General features: G+C 43.9%; 2 protein-coding genes across 11 annotated transcripts in view; both read left to right on the top strand.

Moving 5' to 3' along the window:
• LOC147331417 (semaphorin-3D-like) overlaps window positions 1-2,571 on the top strand; it is a 110,590-nt gene extending 108,019 nt beyond the window's left edge. For all 3 annotated transcript variants that reach the window (XM_086293722.1, XM_086293720.1, XM_086293721.1), the window contains exon 18: window positions 483-2,571. In XM_086293722.1, coding sequence (XP_086149848.1) covers window positions 483-1,004 — 522 coding nt within the window. In that variant the 3' untranslated portion in view covers window positions 1,005-2,571. The remainder of the gene's footprint in view (window positions 1-482) is intronic.
• Window positions 2,572-3,125: 554 nt separating this feature from the next.
• On the top strand, window positions 3,126-13,766 carry LOC147331416 (sphingomyelin phosphodiesterase 4-like). Of its 8 annotated transcripts, none has more exons than XM_086293716.1 (20): window positions 3,126-3,247; window positions 3,598-3,686; window positions 3,795-3,881; window positions 4,925-5,061; window positions 5,355-5,430; window positions 5,611-5,719; window positions 5,988-6,040; window positions 6,133-6,284; window positions 6,406-6,538; window positions 7,235-7,300; window positions 8,941-9,030; window positions 10,235-10,389; window positions 10,621-10,711; window positions 10,799-10,896; window positions 11,243-11,406; window positions 11,724-11,929; window positions 12,010-12,240; window positions 12,360-12,491; window positions 12,578-12,706; window positions 13,045-13,765. In XM_086293716.1, the coding sequence occupies exons 2-20, from the start codon at window positions 3,648-3,650 to the stop codon at window positions 13,363-13,365; spliced, it is 2,469 nt and encodes an 822-aa protein (XP_086149842.1). In that variant the 5' UTR covers window positions 3,126-3,247; window positions 3,598-3,647; the 3' UTR covers window positions 13,366-13,765. The 8 variants fall into 8 exon arrangements, with proteins under 8 accessions (XP_086149842.1, XP_086149840.1, XP_086149837.1 ...); XM_086293714.1 differs by having other exon boundaries at window positions 8,941-9,078; XM_086293711.1 differs by having other exon boundaries at window positions 7,235-7,306; window positions 8,941-9,078.
• The last annotated feature ends 1,907 nt before the right edge of the window (window positions 13,767-15,673 follow it).

Here is a 15,673-nt window from a genome sequence, read left to right as displayed (position 1 = left end):
GTTTTCAAATTAAAAGCATTCAGGTTTTTACAGATGTTGACAGTAGAGTCTTCTTCTTCTCTCTGCTGTGGCTCATTCACAAAAAACACTATCATGACTTTAGTCTCTGGATTTTCCCTCTAAACGTTCTCCTTCCTCTGGTTTTATTTGTATATATTTTTAGTCCCGAACCTCCAAAGGACAAGACATTAACAGACATTATTTTCTGGCTAAATCTGAGCAAACAGAAACAGTGTATCTCAGAAAGACTTTGTTTCTGCCTGACCAAGATTGGACGTCTAAAAGATGTTTAGAAAGCGAGGCCGTGTTGCATATAAACCCACCAGTGGGCTGTAGAAACAGCTAAAATCCGAACTGTCCCACTGTCATTAACTACCATTGTTCCAAAATGCACTGCTGCACACGAGTGCACACAATATTCTGCTGCACCTCCTTGAATACAAAGAACAGCTCAGACTGAACTTTTGCCGTTCTTTCCTCAGCTGCCTCAGAGCGACGACGACCGCTCCTTCCACATGAAGCGAGGCTTGCTCATTCAGCACCTGGAACAGGCCGACTCGGGCCTTTACACCTGCACCAGCCACGAGCACTCCTACGCCCAGGTCCTGGCTCGATACCGCGTTCGCATTATCCCCAAGCACAGCCTCAACCCAGCTCGCTACATGCAGAGCCACAACCCCAACCTCCCGGGCCCAGTGATTCTGGGGAAAACTGGCCCGGCCGGAGGAGGAGGGATTGCTGGGTTTCTGAGCCAGCCGGGCTCCCCTCACGCACCGCCTTCTCTGCCAGGACATGGGAACTCGTGGCTGCCTCAGCAGCTCCCTCTGAGGAGCTACAAAGACCTGCACAAGGTGGGAAGCAACAGTCTGACCGTGGACGAGTACTGCGAGCAACTTTGGTACCGCGAGAAGCGCCGGCAGCAGAAGCTGCGGGCGCTGAAGATGAAACAGGAGAGCAGGAAGGCTCGCGTGAGGAGGAACAACCCTCCCGAGGTTCCTCTCTAGTCGCCTGGAGGATCAGAGACTGCCGAGGACAACAGATCCTGTACATGCAGAGGACACGCTGGGGTCAAATCAAGAAAGTTTGCTTCCTGAGCAAATAAAGCCGGCCAACAAAGTGACACTAATGATAATTTACCATTAAAAACTAATATTCCAGAAAAAGAGATTCGTTTGTCTTCGTCCTGAACTCTTTAGTATTTAGAAAGACTTGGAAATGGAAATATAAGGATGTATGTAGAAAGATAGAAACCTGTATCTGTCTCTGAAGTCTTGTTTTTGTAGCTCATTTCATGCTTTTATGAGCTGTCGCTGATAGTTTACAGGCATATAAATCATTTGGTAGAAAAGTAGTCCAAGTAAGTGTAAGTTAGTTTGCAGCATTCTGTGACAGATGTGCTGATAGATATGAGCTGCAATTAAAGTTCCAGTTATTCACCTATAAACAAAAAAAGCAAGGTCCGATTTAAATTTGGATGATCTCCCCTTCAGGGTCATCTTTGTGTGCAGCTCTGGACTGATGGCATTGCTGCTGTTCTCAGGTCAGCCCCTGGAAGTCTGTTTGAGCCTCTGTGCTGCACACTGGAGCTTGGCCTTAGTCATCGTTCACTTTACTCACCAGGGCTTTTTCTCTCTGTGACTTTGCCCAGTTTTCTGAAAATGACATTTAAGTGAAACGGTCGCTTCGATTTGTTGCACAGGACTTTGACCGATTGATTGAAAAATAGCAGCAGTTCTGTAATCAGTCTGGAGCTGCATGAGAAGGCGAGCTTAGAGGGGAACTCGGATTTATTTCAGACATGCTTTTTCATTTTTATGTGGTTTTTGCCCTGATGACAGCATTTAGTGGGCTTTCAGTGCAAAAAATGAAACAAGTAAATTAAAAGGTCCCTAAAACTGTTTCTTAATGTGTTTCCTTTTGCAAGTGAGGATCTATAAAAGCCAAAATTTCTGCCATGCATGTTTTACACACCTCAGATTGACCCTTTTTATTATTTTCATGTCTCTTCTACGTGTTTAAATATTCAGACCTTTAACACAGCTCAGTGGCTGGCGTGCAGTTTGCATCCAAACTCAGGTTTGACTGACAGTTGGAGGGGGATCTCAGACACACTGCAGACAGACGCAGCGTATTTATATGATCTAACTTGCTGACAGCAGACTCCAGTGTTTGCCCAGTTTACTGCTTCACATGTAACCCTGTTTATTAGAAACTATCGAGAGTTTTCAGCAGGCATCTATGTTTGTTCTGAGACGTAAGCTTCACACATACCTGACGGATTAAAGGCCTCGATGGAAACGCACACATGAAATGGACCTTGCTTGAAACATTATGTATAGCTCTTTACGTCCATGTATATTAAAGAACTCTATTTTTCTAGTTTCCTTTCTGTATCCTGTAGAATTTACTGCATTTTGTAAGTTTATATAAACCTGTGTTTTCCTCATAAGCAAATTTCAAACTTTTTTACTTCACAGCTCTAATAAGCTTCCAGACCGTGTAATGTCATCGTCTTTACTGTATGTGAATAAGCCACAAATGATAACTCAGTGAAAATAAAACAAAGAAAAACATTTGTGCATTTTCTTTTTTGTTCTGGAGTTTTTGGCTGAATTCTGGTTGAGCTGCACGGTCCTGGGCTCTAAGCACAGGTCTCCACACATCGCGCCCTCGTGTCCTCTTCTTGGAGTCTCATTCTGATAGTTGGAGCAGAAAGATGCACATGCGTGCCCTGCTGGAGGTTGTTTTGTAGCCCTACTGGCACCGTTTAGCTCTCCTGCAGTGGACCCTGTCCTGGAATGTCAATTGAGACTGTGCTGAGACATAAATAAAGTGAAAAAGTGAAAACACGTAAATAAAAACGTTTTGTAGAATTTAAGTAAAAAAAAGTCAGACATAGAAAAACAATTTTTTTCAGAGTACATAAACAATATTCGAGGATTGTTTTTTGTTTGTTTGTTTTTTTATTAAAAGAAGAATAAAATAGATTGTTGTTGGCCGGATTTACCTCAGACGTGCGCAGAAGGGATGGAAACGTTCGGCCTCTGAGGGAGAAATTGACATTGCAGTGCATCAATAATTCCAGCAGGTGGCAGTAATGTACGATAATACGATCATCAACCATCTGGAGTGAAGTAAAACACCAACGAAGAAGAGGAGAACCAGTGTAGTCGTATTTGAACTGCACTGATGGGAACGCGGTTTCTGGGGAATTGGCTGTAGTTTTGAAAAATAATCGCGAGAAAAGGTGAGACGGTGCTGATTTGAAAGCGGAGAATGTGTTGTGTGATTGTGACGTGTGTTGTATTTAATTAAAGGCCGATTTAACGACCATTACTCTTAGTTTAAGCTACTATTAGCTGTCTGTGCTAGCTCTATTAGCAGCCTTTGCTAGCCCGCTCGTGCTAACTTGAGTGCTGCTTTTGATGGATTGTCCTCCTGCTGAGGATTCCTTCAATGGCAGACACTGCAGTCTCTTTAACAGCACGGTTAGCATCCACTTCTGTTAGTGATAAGCCAACAAAAGTTTCCCCGTTAAACGTGTTAAAACTGTTAAAGTTAGACTTTTGATTAAAGTTTGTGTTATTGCCACTGCAGCAGGATCCAGGTGGACTGTACAGTTGTAGAAAGAAACATCGGAGTCCTTAATGGCTAATCCAACGTTACAGCAGCCCAGTTTCCTGCTGGTGAGTCTCTGAGTCCTGCATCTCTGACCTGACTTAGTTATGAAGTCATTTAAAGGTAATAACTCCTCTCTGGTCATGAATATGTTGTGACATGTGATGTTGTTTCAGGCCAACCTGAAAGCCGATGCTACCACCAAACCTCTCCTGCAGCGATGCCAGGATCTGGTGAAGATCATAGATGAGTATCCTGCAAAGGTATTTATCCCTGGATTCATTTTATTTGCTGTGAAAACAGTCGGTAGAATATCTGCTGGAAGGTTTGCATGAACTCCCACATGAGAAATAGCTGCAAAGATATTTTCAGACCGGGAGATACAGTAAGGGAATTCAGGCAGAGATCAGTTTAAGGTTTCACATTCACTAATTGCGTAGTTTCATTTTGAGTGTCATGGATTCCTCCCAGAAGAAATTTGAACTTTGAACTGAACTCTGAAAGATGTGCACATAAATCCAAGATAACTGAATTGTTGGAATGCAGCCTGCTTTCAGATGCCACAGTGTGACTGCAAGGCCCCGTCTGTCATGAATCTAATAAGTTTTGGTAGGACACGACATTGGATGCATGTAGCCTGCACAGTGAACCGGGACAGACGGCTGTTTGTTTGCATGCTACTTCCTCTCTGGTGTCGTGATATCAGGCAGAGCATTCATCATACAACTAAACGTCCCGTTGACTCTTTGTTTTGTTTTTTTGTTTTCTTCTTTCTTGGAGGCACAAACATTTTGTTGTACATCTGTTCTTTTGTGTCATTCTGGGCAGTCCAACATTTTGTGCTGCATTTTGGCTGGTAGTAAAAGAAGATCACATTATGATCTGGTTACCCTGAATGCAAGTTTGAGGCACTTGTGCTTTGGCCTCACTTTTCAGGCCACAAATCTATTTCTGTCATCAGTCACAGCCCAGGGTTGTTCGGTGTTTGCGAGCTTCAGACATTTGTGCCCCAGATCAGTGGAGACCATTGTTTCCTGAGGCATGTGGGGGTCTCTGTGGATAGCTGGGGTTCTGTTTGCAAGCAGCTGTGGGTGTTTGCTGAGGGACACAAAGGATGAGTGCAGTTTTGTTGCTCTCTGTTGGCTCCACTGTAGTCAGGACTTGCAGTGTCACAGTGAGATGGAGGCCTGAATATGTTTATTTGTCAGGCAGACAAACGTTAAAGTGTGTCTCTTATTAGTGTGTGTGTGTGTGTGTGTGTGTGTGTGTGTGTGTGTGTGTGTGTGTGTGTGTTTCCTGCCTGTAGGAGCTGCACCTGATCTTTCCTTGGCTGGTAGAGTGTGTGTTTGGCAGCCTGGATGGTGTCATCGCTGGCTGGAACCTGCGATTGCTTCATTCACGGAGCAACGAGTACAACATTGTTATGGACTTCCTAAATCCCAGGTAGCTTCATATCAGCTGAGTGGAATATCATGGAAACCTGCTGAGGTTTTTAATCTGTTAATAAGATTCAAAATATTTAGTAAATTTGGCAGAAGGAGAAACTCGACCTACGAGGTCAGACGTGTTGAAGTTCTCTGCTTTTATGACTTTTTTTTGCCCCACTGAAGAGCACGTCTAGTATATTTTTAGATGTCATATAGCGCTTCCATTTGTAATCTTTTTGTTTTCTAGAATGTCATGCACTCGTATTTTTAAAATATTAAAATATTTTTTTATTTCTCTCTTTTTTTCAGTGGTCCAATGATGAAACTTGTGTATAAACTTCAGGCGGAAGAGTACAAATATGAAATACCAATCAATTATCTCCCAGTAAGAATATTTGCCTCGTCACCTCTGGCTGTTGTAGTCAGACGTTTGAAGTTAAATATTATCATTTTATGTTGGAGTGACTGTTCAGACACACAGAGCTGCTGTAACCACATCACTGGTCCTGTATGGATACTGCAAAATGTCTTTTGGGAGAGTTTGAGACTGTTTTAATTTTTCTAGGGTCCTGTGAAAGCCTGCATCCAGGAGGGCGTTCTCCCAGACTGCCCGCTGTTCCACAACAAGCTGCAGTTCCCTCTCTCTGGTCTCCTGACGCTGAACATCGCTTTCAGTATCCTTTGCAATGCAAACAGCAAAGTCTGAGTTTTCTTTATGGAGCTCTTGAAGGATTGATGAAACAATCACTTGTAGAGCTGCTGGTTTTAGGACCAGGTCGCCCACATGTATCTGGTCTCTGTAGTCTAACGGAAAAAAATCTTTGTTTCCAAACGTCTGAACCATAAATGTTTTCATTTCTGATTTCTTCTGATTTCTTAATTAAAGAAGGAATGAATTATGCTCTTATGAGATCAGTCGGGTTGTTCCTTAACCTTCTTCAGACCCATTTGAATTCTTCATGTTCAATTTTGCCTACTGTCTCATCTCACCAAAGGTGAGGTTGCCACTAACACATTATTCACTTTTATATTTTTTTTATTGAACCACCTGATCAAAAACTAATAAGCCCATTTTTAATAATTTCAGAACTACCCTCCAGGCCAGTACGGGAGCTCCACAGACAGTGCCTACTTTGTGCTGGTGGACACTTACCTGAAGTACTTCCTCCCCACTGAAGGAAGCGTTCCTCCTTCCCCTTTCTCCGACTCCAGAGGCTCTGTTTCTGCTCCTTCACCGAGGTACTAGTGACAAGACGAATCTTTAATGGCAGAAACATTTGAATGTTTAATACTGTGTAACACAAAAATCCTGCATTTCCTGAAAAGCTTTGACTTCAGACTCTTCCTGTGCCTTCAACAGATCGTCCAGTGTTTCTTTTGCCAGTTACGGCATCCATAGCCCCAGTCTCCTGAAGCATCACATATTCCATCAGCCCTCAGTGAACGCTGACCCCGCAGCCCAGGAAATCTGGAGGTCTGAAACCCTGTTACAGGTAGGATGCAGATACAGCTCTGGGTCTGCCTTTGTTTGGACTGTGGACGTGGATATGACTGCTGTAACTGGTATTTTTAGGTGTGATTAATCAGCTTATTTCTTGTGGAAGTTGCAGGAACCGTCCCAAGAAAATCTAAATCATACTTGATTTCAATTTCTTCAATCTCCCCTTCAGGATCATCTTCAGCACCGCAGCTGTCTTTAGATCTCTCACTGCCACTTCTGTTCTGTCCCACTGGCTCTGTGACGGGCTGTGGATCCTTCACTGTGTCAGAACAGCCCGACTTTAAATCTGCAGAAGTTGTGGGCAGATAAATCTCAGGGGTGTAGTAAATTTAATCCCAGTTTTCTGAGTGTTCTCCTTCAGACTCCTCAGATTGTTACAGTGGACAGTCTCACCTTGGAGGACCAGTTCACGTGATGTCACGTGTCGGTTGTGGCCAACGGCGTCACTCTGCCTGCTTAAGTTTGAGTCGTGGTGAAATCAGAGACGGTGGTGTGAGTGGTCAGAACAGGACCACTGCCTCACTGAGGTGCAAGAAGATGATCTTCAGTGGAATTTGGCTAGATTTGGCTTTAATTATGACTCGTACTACACTTACTGTTACAAACAAAACATTTGAACGGCAGTGAAGAGACTTCACAGAAATGACTAATGATTAATCCTCAAAATATGTGTTTTGATCTTCCTCAGATGTTTGTGGAGATCTGGCTCCATCACTACTCCTTGGAAATGTATCAGAAGCTGCAGTCTCCTCAGGTAAAGGTAAGATATGTACATTTCCTCCCACACACACACACCTGTCCACTTCGCACGGCTGATTGGCTGACCACAGCCCCTCCTTCACACCCATGAGGTCCCGTGATTTGTAAAATACATAAATCATGTTGTTGTTGTTTTTATTATTATTAGTTAAGCATCTTCAGCCTCGTCTCTGCGTATTCACTCCTCAAGCAGCTGCTCTGCTTGAGGCATCAGTTTGTAGTTGAATACTTGCTGTAAACAGCCTCTTCGGTCTGAGCTTAGAGCTCCTGCATAAAGCGATTGGGGCATGTTCCTGGTAGTAGTGCTTTTGCTTCCTACCACATCCTTTGCATGCTGCATGTCCGTGTCAGCAAGCGTGTTGCTGGTATGTTCTCCATGTGTATGTGCAACACAGCATAAAGTCACGGTGGAGTGGATCAATGTGTGCATAAATGTGTGTCTCAGTGCGACAGATGCTTATGTTGGTGTTTATTTCACCTGCACTGTATACAGTGTGCATGACACTGTAGATATACAGCATGTGCTTAGACCCCTCATCTGTATTATTATTTATTACACGGTCAGCATGTTACCTACTTGAATATCCACCCAACTGCAGTTTCTTTGCAGCTGTGCTTTTGTCTGCAGTTACCTGAAAGTCAAAAGTGATGCACGTTAGCTAAGATAAGAGCTGTGGTTACAATGTAGCTGCCATCACCAGTGTGTGAATGTGGATGACTGGTTGTGTAAAGCGCTTTGGGGTCCTTAAGGACGAGTAAAGCGATATACAAATACAGACCGTTTACCGTGAGACTGCAGAGGAAACGGTGGACTCCCTGTGTGTGACATTCTGACCGTCCCGAAGAGTAAACGCGATTTTAATTGTTGTCTCCTGAACTTGTTAAACGCTGTGTGAGGTCACTGTGTCTGTTATATATAAGAGTGGAGTTAACCTGCAAGATTTTGGAGGCGTGCTGTGCTCATTTCCAGCACCACTTTTTCAGCTTTGCATAATTCGCAGTTCAGTCCGATCCAGTCCAGTTTGATGCTAATAATTACTTTAATCTTACACACAAACCCCAAAATCTTACAGTGTTGAGTTCCCTCTGTTTGTGTTGAACAGTAGGAATGGGAATGATTTCCGTTTGGATCTACAGTGACGGGTTAAAAACACAAACTGGGATTTTTCCCGCTCGTTTTTTCACTCTTTCCTGGTTGATTTGGGGGTTTCAGATACATTTTCAGTATTAATGAACAAAGCCTAATATTTTGGAGTGAAATGATTCCCGTCCCTACAGTCACGTAACTCACGTCTGGTGTAGGAACGGCGTCTGCGTCGCCCCCAGCCGTTCATTTTGTTCCCAAAGTCACTTTGTTGTCTTTGTGTCTCCTCTCCTGTCTCCTGCTCTTTTTCTCCTGAATATTTCCGGCCAATTGTTTGTCTGGTTGCGCTCTCGCTCCTGTTTTTGCTGCCTCCTTTGCTCCTGTTCTCACGTGTAACTTCCTCCTGCCACCTTTTTCGTTCCCTGCCTCCTCTTCCTCACTTTTTCCCCCTCTCCCCCTCTCTTCACTGTTGCTTCTCCACCTTTCGTCGTTGTCTTTCCTCTTCCTCATCTTCCTCTACCCCCCCCTTCCTGGTGGTTACGGGTGAACAGCTGGCGCTGCTGCAGTACCGCCTCAGTATGTCCAGCATGCCGTGCCAACCCCACGCCCCACCAGGCTCTGGGACCCTCCACACCTACCAAGTACTTTTACCTTTTCATTCACCCCCGCCCCTCTGGGGCCTCCTGGAGGTAAACCTCAGCCACTCAAGCTCACAGTCAAGGTTACTTCTCTGGTAACAACAACCAGACGATGTCATTCCAGTCACCGGCCTGTAGATGGCAGATGATAGCAGCGGCTGTTTAGCTTCATTCTGCAAGCGCAGCTCTCTGTTCATTTAAGATATTTTAATCATAGTTTCAGGGATTATTTCTACTTTAGAACTTAGCCATGCTTATTGACTTTCAGCTGATTATTAAAAGACAGAGATTGCCCACATTATACGGTAACAGCGTTTAACTCTTTGGCTGCTGTCGGTAAACCAGAGGATGATTGGCCTGTTTCCTTTGAGTCTGACTGTAAATTATGAATTTTACAGAGAAGTATCCTTGAAAGAGAAAGTAATCCAGGAATGAAGCTTTGAAAATGAATCTGGTTTGGGTGTGGTTCTTGCTTTTTCTTTTTTTTTACAGGCATGCTTTTTACGCTGTCTGCTGTGCTTTGTTGTTTTTGTAGTGTTTCTCTCTATTGGCAGCATTAATCTTTTGAAAGCAAAGATACTACTACAATCAAATCAGAACTTCTTATTTTAAGAAATGATTTCTTATCAAATGTGACATTGATCATTTTTTCCATGCCAATCAGAAACATGTAAATATCATTACTTTCCTCGCTTTGCTTGTTTGTGTTTCCTGATGATGTCCAGACGAGGAAACGTGCAGCTGGTTGATGAAGCAGCTTCGAGCACTGAGGTCCCATCTCTTAGTTTCTCACAGTTTTAATATATAAATAATTTTTTAATAAAACAGGAACGTTAGGGTCACTGAAGGGAAACGGTAAATAAATTACGTGTTCAGGCGAAACATTTACAAGGAAAATATGCAAATTGCAAAGTGTGTTTAAGTTCAGTGTCAGCGGAAGCTTTTCATCCGGAGTTTGTGATGTTAGCGATCACACTCAGATTAAATTCAGTACGGTATAAATTCCTTCATGGTGCTCCAGAGTCAGTCCACACCGTGTGAAAGCCCTCCGGCTCCTGAGTGTGGGACCTCTGTTCTCTCTGGTAATTGTTTGGCTGCTTGTGGATTGGGACGCATTGCGATGGCTGCTTTTTCCATCAATCCTGGCTGCGATTGGGCATATTTGGCGTCATGTCCGAGCACTGTGTGTGACCGCTTCCCTCTGCAGGAGCCCTTTAGCCCGACGGAGGAGCACGTGCTGGTGGTGCGTCTCCTGGTGAAACACGTACACGCCTTCTCCAACAGCCTGAAGCCTGAGCAGCTGTCGTCCTCGCCCTCCGCCCACTCGCACACCCACACCAGCCCGCTGGAAGAGTTTAAGAGGTCAGTCACACACGCTGCTGTCAGACTTTGTGGAAGTAGAACATTTATTACTAAAATAAAATATTAAGTAAGTAAAGCAGATTTGATTGATTTGGTTGATGCTTTTAGATATGCATCATTTGTCAGCATGCAGTAGTAGCTTCTCTACAGCCCTGACTTTAAATAAAAGAACAAAAGCAGGAAGTGGATCATTAAATGAAGGTTTTAGTTAACTTTGTGTTTCCCCCACAGGGTGGTGGTGCAGCGCTTTGTGCACCAGAAGCTGTACCTGTTCCTGCAGCACTGCTTCGGTCACTGGCCTCTGGACGCGTCTTTCAGAGCGGTAGGTCTCTCACATCCTGACGTGATCGCTTGTTTTGCTCCATGAACACGCAGTTTGCTGCTACGAGCGTATTTTGTCCGTGTTCAGGTGTTGGAGACGTGGCTGAGCTACATCCAGCCCTGGAGATACACCGGGGAGAAGCCAAACCCTCAGCCCGACCAAAACAGAACCGTGCCTGAAAAATGGTGAGCAGAGTGGACTCTGAAGTGCTCGTCCATAAAATCTTCATCTTGTTTTTCCTCCCTTTGTGTCGTTGAGCCAGCATTTTGTGTTTGTTATTATTTTATGTTCTGGAGTTTGTGTTGTCAGTGTATACTTCCTGTTTTACTTTGAAGGTCTGTGTCGTGTCTAATTAGGAGACATATTTAATAGATTTTTAATGAAACCTGATATTTTGGGCTTGTCGTTCTTTTTGCTGACTGAGTCATAGCTCTGACTCGGACCCTCAGAAAGGTGAAAGTCTGGGGATTGTTGCTGTTTTGGGGTTCAGACTGACAGATGAGGTTCTGATGATAACTTTCTCTCCTGCAGGGAGTCCTTTGTTCATGAGAACCTGCTCATGTACACGAAGCTCTTCCAGGTGTTTTTGAACCGAGCGGTCAGGACCGATCTGGTGAATGCCAAAAATGCGCTGATGGTCTTCAGGGTGGCCAAAGTCTTCGCTCAGCCTAACCTGGCAGAAATGACCCAGAAAGGTGACGAGGGACAATGCTGGGCTCATTAGTATTGTTCACAAATCTGCATATGAGCATCTGAACTTTCCATTAGCTCATTAAGTGAAGTGTTAGTGTTTTGTTCTCACACTGGTTAAAAATAAAACCTTGATGACATGGATCTGTTTGGATATCTTTTAGAAAATATGATTGGCATTTTTCATATTTCTTGACACTAATGTAGAAATGAATCATTACTTGGTGAAAAGTTACCACCAATGATGACCACGTGACTTAAGGCTGCACAGTGGCTTTGTCACTTTGTTGTCCCACAAACACCTGGAATCGTCTCCCTGCAGGTGAGCAGCTGTTCCTGGAGCCCGAGCACGTCCTCCACCACCGGCAGCCCCGCGGCTACCTGACACCAGGACAAGGAGGCAGCTACCTGTCGTCACGGCAGCGGGTGGTGACGGACATGGTGTTCAAGGTGAAGAGCCACGTCTACGGTTTGGAAGGACAGGACTGTCAGTACAAGCAGATGTTTGGCACGGAGCTCAGAGGAGCGGTAAGTTTACCTGTGTAAACCACAGAGGTACAGAAAACACCTGTGTTGCTCCGAGTTTTCACCTCCTGTCCATCCCGCAGGTCATGAAGCTAATCCAGATCATTGTACAAGCCAGACAGACGGCCAAGAGGATATCAGATCATTCGAGTGAGGTGGCGGCTAATAAATCTTTCCTGTCCTGGTTTGGACTCGGTGCATCTGATCTGAACCACAGCTTCCCCGGAGCCGAGCCAGAGGAGACCGGAGAATATCTGAAAAAGACCCACGAGTTCCTGGACAGAGCTTTGGAAAACCTGTGCCAGATATTTAAGGTCAGATTAGTCTGGATGTTTTTATTCACTCCCAGCTTGGAGAATGCAGCACGTTCATGTAAGCCTGTCCTTTGTTTGAAGCTGGGCTCTGTAACAGGAGGGTTTTTGTTGTTTTGCAGCTAAACCAGGGGCAGCTGAATCAGCTCATATCAAACCTGGGCTCCTTGGAGGATGATGGCAACAGCAAACAGCTGCCAGACTGCGTGCAGAGTGAGAACGGGCTGATCCTGACTGACCTGGGCCGGAGGCAGGTCAGTATGTGATCCTAAAAGAGGAAGACGTTAGGGTTATGGACGGAGGAGAACTGCCTAAAGAGATCGTGTGTGTTTTTCTGCAGATCATAAATGGACTGCGCAGGTTTGACATTCACTATCAGGGAGACCCGGAGCTGCAGCCCATTAGGAGCTATGAGAACGCCCTGCTGGTCAGGCTCTTCTACAGGATCTCTTCTCTGATTAATGAGAGGGTGAGTGCTGTCTGTAGGCAAGCCTGCAAGGGCGTCGTAAATACGACTCAAGAAGGGCTGAGAGTAGAACACAGTAGAAACAGTCGGGGGACGTGAGGATGGAGAGCAGCACAGCGACACGTAACAAAGGACAAATGTAACCTTTGTTTTTCAGCTGTCTTCAAACTGTTGCCGCCCTCACCCTTTCATATTTTTAACAGTTTCAGTTCTTCAAAACACAAAGTACAGCTTTTAAGCTCAGTAAGCAGCTGCTTCACTGTTTGTGCTCACGTGTGTAAATTTCATATTTGACTGTGAATGAAACGCATGCTCGCGTGTCTGTTGTTGCCCCCTCACAGTTTGGACGACACATGAATGCACTGTGCTCGCGTCCGGACTTCCTGGGCCGTCTGGGTCGTCACTACCTGACGAATCTCGATTCCAGCACCAAACTGAAGCACAGCCCGATGTCGCGGCACGTGCTGGAGAGGAGCCAGCGGCCGAAGCTGAGCCTTCGCCCGCTGGCCAGCTACAGGACCATACTGCTGCTGCTTCTCTTCTACGTGTTTGGAGCCCTCCTGTCGCTCGGCCCTATCTCCAGCACCGTGCTGCTCCTCGCCGGCGGCTTCCTGTACGGACTTCTCATGACGCTGTTTGCAGACAAACTGAAGACGCACTAAAGCTTTTGACGTGTCTGGGGAAATAAATCGTTTTAATCTCTTGAAAGAAATCAGACTGTTCACAGATGTAGTCTGTTCACAGATGAGTACAGCGAGCACGGAGGTGGATCGGCAGCTCTTCAGTTGTTGTTTTTCGTATGATTTGTGTCGTCCAGCCTTGTAAATAATTGGAGAACATCTCAGCTTTCCTTCTGTTTCTGTTCCTCCCCAACATCTGAGAACAGGTGGAGGCCGAAATAGTCAAAGTGCTGATGGAATAAAGAAGTTGAGTTTTCGTCTAAATGACTCATTAAACTGTTTGCACTCTTTTGTAGTTCTCGTTTCTTAACTGTCTGTGTGCATCACATCCACTCCTCCAATAACACCAGGTTACAAAAATAGAACCAGCTCCCCAATATTATATTTTACTGGGTCAAAGGTCTTTTATTTTATTTTATTTTTTTAAAATGTGCCGCAACAAACTAGCAGGCAGACAAAACCTTCAGACGATGATGAGTGAAATATAAAAAGTGATGACAAACTGATGAAACATGAGTCTTAAGACACAAAGGCAACAAATGAAAAGTTACAGTAAAAATACAGACTTGAAGCTTCTTGGCGTATCCTTGCTGTGTTGTTTTTGTTACTATTCTATCCACGTACCGTCGACTGGACTGATGCTGCGACGCCAGCTAAAGCGATTTTTCATTGCAGGAGTCCTGTGATCCCAGGTGTGTGAAGGATTCACTGGGTCAAATGTCACTAAAATTAATGTTTGATTTTTTAAAAATATGTATATTTATGTGAAAGTGTACTGTTCTTTACGGCGTAGTTTCAGTTCACTGGACTTTCATGGACTCTGGACCACTGCAGCACCTTGATTCTCTCCTTTTTCAGCCATTCTGTTGGAGATTTGCTGCTGTGGTCGGGATCATTGGCCTGTTGTATGATCCAAATTGGGTCTGTCAGACAGCTGGCCTCACATTTGACTCAGGAACGCTTTGTGGTCGACTAAGGTGTTATGGTCCTGGGGCTGCAGAACAAGCCCAAATCAGCCCTTCTGGACTATGCTGAGGGGTGCTGTGATCATGGACCAGCATCTCCATGTTGGTCTCATCTGTCCAAAGGACATTGTTCCAGAAGACTTGTGGTCTGTCCAGGTGGAGCTTTGCAAAGCTAAGACATGCTATCATTTAAAAAAAAAAAAACAACCCTTCCACACCAGCCATACCTGATAATATTTATTTAAAGCTAATTACTGTATTAACACAATTGATCTAAAATCAGAAAAATAGAAAAAAAATTTTTTAACTGCAACAACCACAAACATGTTTAACGAATCATTTTCATAACTTGAAATGCAAATATAAATTGTAAACTTTAAAAACATATGTTGTCCATTGTTTACTGGTCATTTTCTGTGTGCTAAGGGCCGATTACTACAGGGCCATTACACCTGATGCTTCACAAGTAACGCAGGCCAGTTATTGCAATGGAAGTCGCCAGTAACACTGAACTGTTTTGCTGTGAGCCATCGGCCGCCATCATGGCAGCCTTGACCTCTAAGTTATTGAGTGCTGTGTCAGCTGCCATGGCGGTTGCCAGCCAAACCCATCTGTTCTCTGATTGGATTGTTAAATTTGTGATTGACATGACATTGGCCAATCAGATGAAAGGAAGAAAAATAGGGTCGAAATTCTTACTTGTAACTTGAAACTTGAGTGCAGAGTTTCACATGTATTTTTTAGCAAAGTCCGCACACAAATCTTTTTTACACACACAAATCCTGATTTACAAGTACAAAATATTTATGACCACAATTTGATCCCATACAGCTGATACTAGAAAGTAATATTAACTCTGTTATTCCCATCACTGGTTGTGAATAAAATCAAATCCATCCAGGAGTCTGGGAACCTCTTGCTGCTTCATCACAGTTTGAAGTTTTTTTCTATCTTTATTAGCAATTCAAACATTACAGAATTAAATGAGCAAAAGACAATGTCAGGGGGTTTCGTGTAATAACAATTAGACACAGGGTAGGGGTTGAATCACAAGATATTAAACAAGAAGCATAAGTTTACAGTTTTAATTGCTTTTATATTATGGGAACATTGTATAGTTTTAAAATATTGTCTGGTTTCATTTAAAAATCACTGAAAAAGCAGCTTTGTATTTAAAAAATGGATTTATGTATATGAAATTTCTTTCAAAAGTCTTTTTATTAGACAAAGGTTTCAATCCATGTATACAATAATACAAAATGCTTCAAAATTTCCTTCTTTTTCCCACCCTAACCATTAAACAACAAATAATTGGCAGCCTGCTG

Source organism: Aulonocara sp. 'chitande type north' Nkhata Bay, linkage group LG5 (assembly GCF_057382095.1).
Source record: "Aulonocara sp. 'chitande type north' Nkhata Bay isolate Kocher_YH1m ecotype deep benthic linkage group LG5, A_spYH_male_GT1.1, whole genome shotgun sequence".
Lineage (NCBI taxonomy): Eukaryota > Metazoa > Chordata > Actinopteri > Cichliformes > Cichlidae > Aulonocara > Aulonocara sp. 'chitande type north' Nkhata Bay.
Note: the sequence above shows the minus strand (reverse complement) of the source record. Positions and strands in the feature narration are given on the sequence as shown.